Source organism: Poecilia latipinna, unplaced genomic scaffold, assembly GCF_001443285.1.
Source record: "Poecilia latipinna isolate Pla-1442-1.1 unplaced genomic scaffold, P_latipinna-1.0 Scaffold521, whole genome shotgun sequence".
Lineage (NCBI taxonomy): Eukaryota > Metazoa > Chordata > Actinopteri > Cyprinodontiformes > Poeciliidae > Poecilia > Poecilia latipinna.
In genome coordinates this window covers 300,567-311,208 of record NW_015113137.1, presented here as the reverse complement: position 1 = coordinate 311,208, position 10,642 = coordinate 300,567, and the positions used below count along the sequence as shown (strand labels likewise).

Sequence of the window (10,642 nt, the reverse complement as noted above, 5' to 3'; positions counted from 1 at the left end):
CAAGACAAAAAAATGAGATGATGCTTTTAATTAGAATAATATAATTAATGCAACAAGACACAAATATCAATTTATGTCAGATTACATCCTGCAATATTTTTCCCAAACTCTTCTCAGTCACATCAGTTAATATCAGAGCAACAATTACTCATCAAATTCAGAATAAACTGTTTTCAAGAAGCATGTTTTGCATTTTCTGGAAGCAAGTTTGTGAAGTAGCGAGGGCCAACCGCCAGTAAAACCGACAAGAAGAAGAAGAAGTAGCGAGTCCACGCCAGGTGGTGGCGATAATGAGCCAATTATTGCCACACGAAGAAAAGAACAACATGGCGGCGATGGCGTTTTGACCAAAACATAGTAACAGGCTTTTAAAAGAGGTGAAATACGAGATAAACATCATCTGTTACAATATTTTTATTCTGAACAAGGTACGTAACAACTTCCTCTCATCATAAGACTTTCAGTGAATATTTATGTCGCATTAAGTCGTAAGCATCTCGTCGAGCTACGTGCTCTGCTTTTGGCTGCGCCACTTTAAACAAGTGAAATTCACAGTCTGTTCCAACAAGAGTTATGGATCAAACGGGACACATTCTGGAGGACTAATTGGTCTGTTTAGTGTGTAGGAAGAGATCCAACCATGACCGAGCAAACCAGTGTCAGTTCGGAGGGGATCGTGGGTCTGGATGAGCCCAAGAAGATGACCAGAGAGGACTGGAGGAAGAAGAAGGAGTTGGAGGAGCAGAGGAAGCTGGGAAATGCTCCAGCTGAGGTGGACGAAGAGGGAAAGTAAGTACACCTGGATGTACACTGATGGGTGACGTGATTAACATCGATTGTTTCTGTATTATGGCAGTTGTTACTGACTAGGACATATTAAATAGCAAGTAAACTCAAGAGTTAAAAGCAGGGAAATGAGCAAGTTTAAGGGTTTGAGTGATTTTAAAGGACAAATTGAGAAGGCAGGACAAATGGGTCAGAATTAGTCCCTTGTTTAACAATAATTGCTAAATATTCCAGTCTTGTTTCCAACCCTTTTACAGCAATAGTTAAACTTTAAACTGATTTCCTTACAGCTACTGATTCTGGACCTGTTAGCGCTCCTCCTAGAATTAACATTGATAAAACTCAAATATCCACAACATTAACTCTCTTATTGACTTGTTACAGGCTTTGAAAACAAATCAGTTTTAAATTGCAAAGGAAGTTTGGTTTTTGGCTCTGATTCCTCTACTGTTGTTTTTTTATGCTTTCTGACTTATTTAGATTTTCTGCCTTCATTTGGAAAGGGACCTCAGTTGTTTTTAAAGATGCTTTTGGATGAATTCTGTTGTTATTAACTGTGGGCACTTCTTCTCTCCACCAGGGACATAAACCCTCACATCCCTCAGTACATTTCATCAGTGCCGTGGTACATCGACCCATCCAAGAGACCCACACTAAAGCATCAGCGACCACAGGATGAAAACCAGAAGCAGTTCTCAGCCATTGGAGAGTGGTACAAAAGAGGAGTGCAGGAGGTCAGCATGAATCGGATACTGTTGTTGATTCGATTTGAACAAATCTTAACAAGTTAGATTTAATGTATTTATCTATCTTTTGGCTTCACACAGAATGCTATTACCACTAAATACCGCAAAGGCGCTTGCGAAAACTGTGGGGCTTTAACACACAAGAAGAAGGACTGTATGGAGGTAAAAAAATATCAACAAATAAAGGCTTCTTTTGGATTGTTTCTCCCTAAAGTAAAAAAAAAAAATATCCCCCTCTTTTTTTAAACCAAGGTCTAAATGTCATTTGTGTTCCCTCAGCGGCCCAGAAAGGTTGGAGCCAAGTACACAGGAACCGGGATAGCTCCAGATGAGCACTCTCAGGTCCAGCTCGACATGGACTACGACGGAAAGCGGGATCGCTGGAATGGGTATGACCCAGAGGAGCATCAGCGCATTGTGGAGGAGTATGCTAAAGTAGATTTGGTAAGGAGTGCATGAGTAAAAAAAACTTTTATTTATTTATTTATTTTTTTTTAATGCAAGCTTACTTCTGCTTTTGAGAGAAAGGAGATACTTTGTTTGCCTTTTAAAGATTGCGTTGGAAGGAATATTAACTTTAAATATTTATATACCTTCATACACCTAAGTAATAATTAGTAATGTGATTCACGTTTTTTTGTTGTTGTTGTTGTTATCATCACGTTTCACAGCAGATATTTTGTGCCGAGTATGATGTTCTGTGTTAGTTTATACCAGAGGTCCTTCTTTCACATGTCTGTTGTGGTTAACTTTGTTTCTTTCAACAGCAACAAGGCACCAGAATCTGTCAAATCTGACAGATGTGGTCAGATTGGACCACATCTGTCAAATCTAGTTTATGCTGGCTTTGTTTGAAGACATATGTCTTCTTTTAACAGAAGACATATCGTCATTTGTCACATTATAAGTTTGCTGTTTTATCCAACAGCAAATCAGTATTTTCCCCCCTCTGTGGTATTCACAATTGTTTGTTTTTATTTTTATTTATTTATTTATTTAATTTTTTTTGTGTTGTTAGGCTAAGCGGACGTTGAAGGCTCAGAAACTTCAGGATGAGTTGGCTTCTGGGAAATTGGACCAAAACGTAAGTGATCTGTCGGTTCACAGACAACTTTTTTTGTTGTTGTTTTTCTTCTTTTGTTAATCATGAAGCTTTTCAAACGGGCATCATGTTCCCTGCACAGGAGCGAGAATATGACAGCGAAGACGAGGATGAGGACAAATATGCAGACGACATCGACATGCCGGGTCAGAACTTTGACTCGAAGAGACGCATCACCGTGAGGAACCTGCGCATCCGAGAGGACACGGCTAAAGTAAGAGCCAGAGGAGCTAATAGTGATGAGATGAAGACTCGAGATGAGACACCTGTTTGCTTCTAATGCCCACCGTTGAAGAGATGGGGGCAATAAAGCTACAGGTTCAGGTCTGTGACAAACTCAGGATTTCGATCAGCTGAACTTTGCGTTTCTGTCTTGCAGTACTTGAGAAATCTGGATCCAAATTCAGCGTATTACGATCCGAAGACTCGAGCGATGAGAGAGAATCCGTACTCCAACACCGGCATGAATCCTGATGAGTAAGTTGTTGGTTTCTATTTCCTGAATACCTTTCACAAGCTTATGCTAAAACAGTTTCAAACTGCTCTGTCCTACAGGGTGGGCTACGCTGGAGACAACTTTGCTCGCTACTCTGGAGACACAATCTCCATGGCTCAAACGCAGCGTAAGTTTTCACTCTGAGCACCTTTTAAACTAGATGGCTGTAAAACGGCGCCTGGTACTTTAAATATTACTAATCACCTCAGTGGGAATTTGGCAGAAGAAGTTAATAACTTATAAAGAAGAGAGTCGGCTCGCATTTAGTACACGTTTGATGACCAATCTATTCCTCAATCCATGAGGCCGGCTTCAGATGAAGGCTGGTTGTGATTCACAGCTGGATAGTTTCCAGTCACTTTGAGGAAACATGCTTCATGTTTTCTGATTCCTGTAAGGATTGTTGCTCTGTTGCGACAGTGTTTGCTTGGGAGGCATACGAGAGAGGCTCCGAGGTCCATCTTCAGGCTGACCCCACCAAGCTGGAGCTGCTCCATCGCTCCTTCAAGGTCAAAAAGGAGGACTTTAAAGAGAAACAGAGAGAAGGCATCCTGGAGAAGGTACGCTTAGTTATCAGAATGTTTTTAATCTTCAGTTTTTCTGTACAAATGAAGCTGAAGTTCACTTTAAAGGCCTGTGTGGTTTAGCAGGCACACCATACATGAATGAGGCTACAGTCCTCAGGGCCGCCGTCCAATCTAGTGAATGTCTTCTGTTCTTCTTGTGAAGCTACTCACTAAAAAAAATACCACTAGTGCCACAACTTTTCAAAGCAAATGAAATAAAATAAAAAATAAAAAAAACAACAACCTTGAAATGGTATTTAATTTATTCATAGATTTATTTTAAAACATGTGAACTAAAATGAAAATTTTGTCACTCCTGCTTTTTCATTGCCTCGTTAGTACGGAGGTCAGGAGCACTTGGACGCACCGCCGCGGGAGCTGCTCTTGGCGCAGACTGAGGACTACGTGGAGTACTCCCGCCACGGCGCCGTGCTGAAGGGACTAGAGAAGGCCGTCGCCCGCTCCAAATACGAGGAGGACGTCCTCATCAACAACCACACCGTGAGGACGATGGACAAATGGCTGCTTTTAAAGCTGTGCTGCTTTTTTGTTTGTTTGTTTTGTTTGTTTTTATTACATTGTTTTTCAACATTTGTTTGCGTTATATATATTTTTTTGTATAGTGTATATGGGGCTCCTACTGGAAGGATGGCTGCTGGGGATACAAGTGTTGCCACTCACTGGTCAAACAGAGTTACTGCACGGGACAAGCAGGAATTCAAACGGTAACTAATGGTGCAAAACACTTGTTTCATTTCAGTAGTTCACCAATACATGTACTATTCTTTTGTGTAAATATATATCGTGTGTAAAGCCTGTTACTGGTAAGTCTTATACAGTGTTTTTTTTTTTTCTGTTTTTAAACAGCAAGGTACTTCTGACTGCGTTCCATTTGAAGACGGACTGCAGGAGCCCCAAGAAGAAGAAGAAGAGCCAAAGTCTTTACTGGAAGTAAGGATTTAAGATTTAGCATTGGTGATGGCATACATATAGTCACTCATTCTGCGTCGTGCTGGACTTTTCCTTCTAACGCCAAAGTTATTTATTTATTGCCAGATTCATCAAGAGAAGTTGAAGGAGAAGAAGAAGAAAAAGAAGAACAAAAAGAACAAGAAGCACAGCTCAGACAGCAGCGACTCAGAGGATGAAGAAAAGAAGAAGGAGAAACTGAAGAAGGTTTGTTGTTGGTGAAAGGTTTTTGGTGTTCATGATTTGGCCTTTTTTTTTTTTTTTTATCTGTGACTAAGCTCAGCTTCTCAAATGTCCCTCAGGCCCTGGAAGCGGAGGACAAGCGAGTGAAGCACATTGACGCGTTGATGCAGATGGATGAGAGGAAGAGGCCCTACTACAGCCTGCAGGAAGTGAAGGCGCCGACTGAGGAGGAGATGGAGGCGTTCCGCATGAAACGCAGCCGGCCAGATGACCCCATGGCTTCCTTCCTGGGACAGTGACCTTATCCTAATCCCTGTTAATTTTTCCAACTGTTCTGGAAGGACTTCAGCACGGTTGGATCCTAAACGCTCAAGAAGCCCTGTACAGTATTTGACAGCTTTTATCCGTATACTTTTCTTACAAACATCAATTTTATTTTTCGCCCGATGGTTGATATTTGTTTTCAAGCCCTCTTGTGTTTTTTTTTTCTCTCACTTCCCAATTGAGTCACTTTTCTGGACTTTACAACAAATTGGAGAATTTCGTTTCACAACAGTAATCTCTGCATTTCACTATAAAGAGTTTTTTTTTTTCTGAATCTGTGTTGTCTGGAAACATTGCATTCTGCTTATGTTCAACTTCTAAAAAAAAATTATCTAAAAGGTAAAATTTTGATTTTAAAAAGAAATTAAACAAACTGGATTGTGTGGATTTGTCTATTGCACTTCAAGTGTTTTCATTTTGATTTTGATGGTTTTAGAAAAAGCAGTTTGTCAAAGTCATCTAGAGGTGCATCGCTACATGCACAGTATAAGAATATTACACGTGTACTCGTATGTCAGATCTTCTCTCCCGGGGTTTTGTTACAACAATTTTGTAAGTTAAAGTAAAATAACTAACGTTTAGCAGTTCAGGATGTAATAAAATATTGTCTTTTGACGCTTCTGAAATAATCTAAATCTAACTTCAAATGTTTAAAAATGCTGAACAGCTTCCACATTGTCTTTATTAAGCTAAAATTAAGCCCAGATAAAAATAAAGTGCGCTCCATGGTTCAGCAGGCTCTAAAGCAGGTGTGGACAGTTCCAGCCCATCTGTGCTGGTTTCAGATGTTTCCCTGCTTGGAGGCACCTGAATTCAATAAATTGGTCATTAACAGAAAACGGTGATGGGTGGATAAGATCACTGATGTCGATGGGATTATTGTCCTGTTTCATAATCCAGTTTTTTCAAATCTTTTATCTGTGGGCAAGATTTGACTTTATGCAATACAGGTGAGTTCAAGGTAATCTTGATTAATGGAGTTTCCCTGGGAGAGGGTGTACTTCAAATTTCACTGTAAGCTCTTCTGGTTTTGTTTTGTTGAATGAATGAAATTTGTCGTTGAGGTTTTAGTGTCTTTGGAAACTTAACATCAGAACATTTTTTTTTTATAATGGCCCAATCTATAAAACACAGGAATAAAAATAGTGTGTCATTTGTTTCTGAAAATTAAACCAAAAAAAAAAAAAAAAACCTACAGATGTTTCTAAAATTATTCAACTCCCACTGTAAATGTGATTTGCTAAAATATTCAATTTCAGCTATTTACAATAAGAAAATAGCAACCAGTGTTGGAACTGCTTTTTCACAATTAGTCAAAATAATCCGACATACGTCTTTACTAATTATCTCACAACTCTTTGGATTTATAATGTCCTGCAGATATGATATGTAAGCCAGGCACTGCCTGGCAGCATTCCTTTAATTTAGCCCTTCAATAGAGTTAATCAATTATCACTTTACTATATTCCAGTATGTGTTTAAAACCAATTCTTGGTAGACTTTCAGATAGTCCCGGGATTCAGTGATATCTGGGGTTGAGTTCCCTACAGACTATGTTCCCGTTTTTCCCAGGATTTCCATGAATTCATCTTTCCAACTACACACAGCACACTTTGTCGTCCCTTTTTCTTTTCAGTGTATGCTTCATTCTTCTTCCTGCAGACATGCTGCTAATTTGAAGGTCTGACACATTCCAGTTTTGAATGTGTCAGAATCCCAAAACCTCTTTGTGTTATTTATACTTTTTTTAGCATAGAGGGCCTGATGGCTCCTGGACTTTTGGGACAGTAGTGACGTACGCCTTTGAGTTCAAACGTACAACCCTTCAGCATTTAGTATGTACCTTGCTGTACAAACCGAAGGTCATTTCCAGTCAATTGAGGGTTTTTGGCAACTTCAAGAATCAAGCAGCAGGCATCTTTAGCTTGTTTGGTTTCATCTGTTAAAGCCATTGGTTGATTTGATCAGCAGTACCTGCAACCACACCTGATTTGCAAATGTTTGTTTTTATGACGGCTGAATAATCTTGAGGCTGCTGTTGTCATTGAAAATGGCAACTGCACAAAATTTCCATGTGACATTAGTTATAGCCAATGAAACTGTTTTGTGTGTTTATTAAGCAAACAATTTTCTTTTAAATTTTGCAATTAAACTTTATCTTCAGTGGAGGTTGAATAATTTTAGGATCACCAAGATGAAGGACCGCTGTCCTCAAGACAAATCTCAATGGAAGACATCTAAATGTAAATGTAATATTTTTAAATTATAGAGCTCACAGCCCTGCGGAACTCCAGACTCGTAAAAGTTTTATTCATTTCTTGTTCTTTCATGAGATAAACCCCTGTTCTGCGGACTCTCTTGTTCAGTTAGCATTGCATAGATAATTTTCTCACAGTGAGAGCGGGTGAGCCAGAGTTGTCATTGCTGTTGCCGTCTAATTCTTGTGAGCTGTCTTGAATTGAATGACATCATGCCGGAAATATTTTCTGGGCCCAGCTGTTGCATAAACAGGGTGGATGTTTTGGACTCTGGTTCTCTGGGTTGAACTGCTTTCTGCAGAGCTTCTCTTGAAGAATATTAAATCTCTAGTTCACTGAACATTCATGAAGGATCACTGCTGAACCTTAAAAGGAGAGGCAGAGCTGAATAATGACCCGAGGACATGATTTCTCAAGTGGTAAGTCGTTTCTTTGTCTTTATAGAACTTCTTACATGCTCCATTTGTTGAACATGTTGGAAACAAAAGCTGACTTCTACTTAGCCTTTAAATAATAGACTCGTATTTTTCCACAAAAGGACTGGGTAAAGCCTTAAAAGCAACCACACCTTTTAAGTGAAAGTTTTATTGCTTTGAATAGGTGTGCATGCATAGGCTCTGTTATTGCTTTCCTCTCCAGGAACATCTTGTTATTTCCATGTTTTTTCCTAGCCCTCAAAACCCAAATCAAATTTAATGGCTTTAATGGTTCCTGTCCCTCATCTTGTTGTGCCTCTGCAGTGCCCATTATGCTCCAGATGTGTGTGATCATCTGTTTGCTCTCAGCCGTCTTCTCTCAGTCAACAAATTCCTCATCAAAGAGAGGTCGTAATTTCCCCATCCATTCCTCTCAGCTGGTTTGCAGTCTGCCTGGCCCAGCAGGGCCCCCGGGATTCCCGGGAGCTCCTGGAACCCCAGGGTCCATGGGCCCTATGGGTCCGCCAGGGTTGGATGGTCCAGATGGAAAAGATGGAGAAAAGGGAGAAAAGGGAAACGGAGGTACTTTTTGTATAACTGTGCTAATCTTTTACAGTTAATCAACTCAATAATGTAAGAATAATTCAGTGAAGTGTTTACTACATCTTGATCCAGCAACTCTCAGAGATTTGATATGTATATGCACCCTAACTAATATTTGGTTTAATATCTCTTAGCAAGTCTCGCTTCAACCACACTTTTTGGGGTCATCAACAAGCTTCGCTTGGTTTTTTATTCAAAGAAAATGCACTTTCAACAGCATTTCAGTCACAGTAATTTCAGATGTTTAATGTCATATTGCTTTATTCATTCCAGAACCAGTTCTGATGTTTATTTAGGGCAGAGGTGTTCAAATTCAGTCGTGAAGGAAATGGTGTTCGCCATTTCTTAGTTCCTTCCTAGGTTCAACACATCTGAATCAAACGATGATTTGTTAGCAAGCTTCCGAACTTTAACATGCTGAGGAGTTAGTTGGACCAATTGAATCAGCTGTATTAGAATAGAAACCTATCTAATACTGGCAGGACACTGTGCCTTGAGGACTGGAGCTGGACACTTATGATTTAAGGCCATAACCTACAAACCATTTTCAGAAAGATGACAACAACTTACTCCAGTGGTAGGGTTAAGATTACAACATGTTCATGAATGGCTCAGTCCAAGTTCAGATCTAAATGACTGAGCTTGGGCTAAGGTGGGGAAAAGTGGGCAAAATATCAGTTTCCAAATGTGCAAAGCTGACATAGACATACTCAAAGACCCAAGGCTCCTCAAAGGTTTGACTCTGGTGCTGAATACAGTAGAAAAATGTCCATGTATTGTTTTTCTTTCTCTTCTACAGAAGGTACTAATTAGTGATGGTGTATCTCATAAAATCCCAATAAATCATGTTGAAGTGTTTGAAGTGTGCGGTTGTACTGTGACAGTGTGAAATGATTATAGGGGACTGGAGCATTTCTATAAGGTTCTGTAATTAAGAATAAATGTTAGTTGAGAATTGAAAGGGGGAAACTCAAACTTTGAGGGTTTTGGAAATCCAATCAGATCAGAAACAAAACTCAGATTTGCATAAATTTGTCCCTTTGTATCCTTTCCAGTCCTAGTGGACGTTGCATCGTTATGTCACTATGTTTTGTTTTTCTGTGTCTGTCGTCAGGTGATCCAGGTAGACCTGGGAACCCTGGGAAGCCCGGGGTGAAAGGCCGTGAAGGTGTTATTGGTAAAGCAGGACCTCGGGGAGCAAAGGGGCTGCGTGGATCACCAGGTGTGGCTGGAAAACAAGGGAAGAAAGGGGAGCTGGGTGACAGGGGCCAGGAAGGACCTCCCGGTGGTTGTAACTGTGGCACTGCGGCTCGGTCAGCCTTTTCTGTGGCCGTAACAAAGAGTTATCCAAAAGAACGAATGCCGATCAATTTCAGCCGGATTTTGCTTAATGAAGGGAATCACTACAATGCCAGCAGCGGGAAGTTTGTCTGTCAGATCCCTGGAGTCTATTATTTCACCTATGATATAACACTGGCCAATAAGCACTTGGCTATAGGACTGGTGCATAACGGTCAATACAAGATCAAGACTTTTGATGCCAACACGGGGAACCATGATGTGGCATCTGGCTCCACTGTTCTCAACCTGAAGCAGTCAGATCAGGTGTGGCTGCAGATCTTCTACTCAGAGCAGAATGGACTCTTCTTCGACCCCTTCTGGACAGACAGCACCTTCACTGGGTTTCTCATTTACGCTGATCAGGAGTTTCTCAATGAGGCGGATAAAAAGGCAAATAGTGAGGATGACAGTTGACATTATAATCCCGAATGAATCCAATCATCTGATTTATTACAGATCAAATCCGAACAATGCAGCCTGGACTTGCTGAAAACGTGTTGACACAAGGGGGCGCAAAAGTAAAGAAAATAAATCATGAAAAAGACTCGAACTAAAAAGGTTTTGTGACTGCAGTAGTAATGTGTCCAACTTGCTTTAAATATTTACCAGCGGTGTCTGGGCGGATTGATCACTTTTGTTTTGCTCTTATGATGGAAGAAGCCTCTGTAATTAGTCAATTTCCATTTTTACAGAACTGTGCATTCTTGATGGTTAGTGTAAATAGTTTTATTTCAATAATAATAATAATAATAAAAGATCAATGCTTGAAATATAAGGAAGCTGAAGTTTAGTGTATGAATAAAATCCAAAATATTTATGACAAAGTTTCATGTTGTATAAGTTCAATGCTTA

The 10,642-nt window shown here is 40.0% G+C and overlaps 2 protein-coding genes across 4 annotated transcripts; both read left to right on the top strand.

Moving 5' to 3' along the window:
- The first annotated feature begins 280 nt into the window (after nt 1-280).
- slu7 (SLU7 homolog, splicing factor) lies at nt 281-5,565 on the top strand. 2 transcript variants are annotated; one of them, XM_015040647.1, is made up of 15 exons: nt 281-428; nt 627-789; nt 1,367-1,520; nt 1,614-1,694; nt 1,812-1,976; nt 2,551-2,616; nt 2,717-2,848; nt 3,014-3,111; nt 3,190-3,257; nt 3,551-3,690; nt 4,036-4,197; nt 4,320-4,421; nt 4,564-4,647; nt 4,753-4,872; nt 4,968-5,565. In XM_015040647.1, the coding sequence occupies exons 2-15, from the start codon at nt 641-643 to the stop codon at nt 5,145-5,147; spliced, it is 1,701 nt and encodes a 566-aa protein (XP_014896133.1). In that variant the 5' UTR covers nt 281-428; nt 627-640; the 3' UTR covers nt 5,148-5,565. The 2 variants fall into 2 exon arrangements, with proteins under 2 accessions (XP_014896133.1, XP_014896134.1); XM_015040648.1 differs by having other exon boundaries at nt 620-789.
- Nucleotides 5,566-5,776: 211 nt separating this feature from the next.
- c1qtnf2 (C1q and TNF related 2) lies at nt 5,777-10,601 on the top strand. 2 transcript variants are annotated; one of them, XM_015040651.1, is made up of 3 exons: nt 5,777-7,849; nt 8,284-8,428; nt 9,564-10,601. In XM_015040651.1, the coding sequence occupies exons 1-3, from the start codon at nt 7,835-7,837 to the stop codon at nt 10,202-10,204; spliced, it is 801 nt and encodes a 266-aa protein (XP_014896137.1). In that variant the 5' UTR covers nt 5,777-7,834; the 3' UTR covers nt 10,205-10,601. The 2 variants fall into 2 exon arrangements, with proteins under 2 accessions (XP_014896137.1, XP_014896136.1); XM_015040650.1 differs by having other exon boundaries at nt 8,171-8,428.
- The last annotated feature ends 41 nt before the right edge of the window (nt 10,602-10,642 follow it).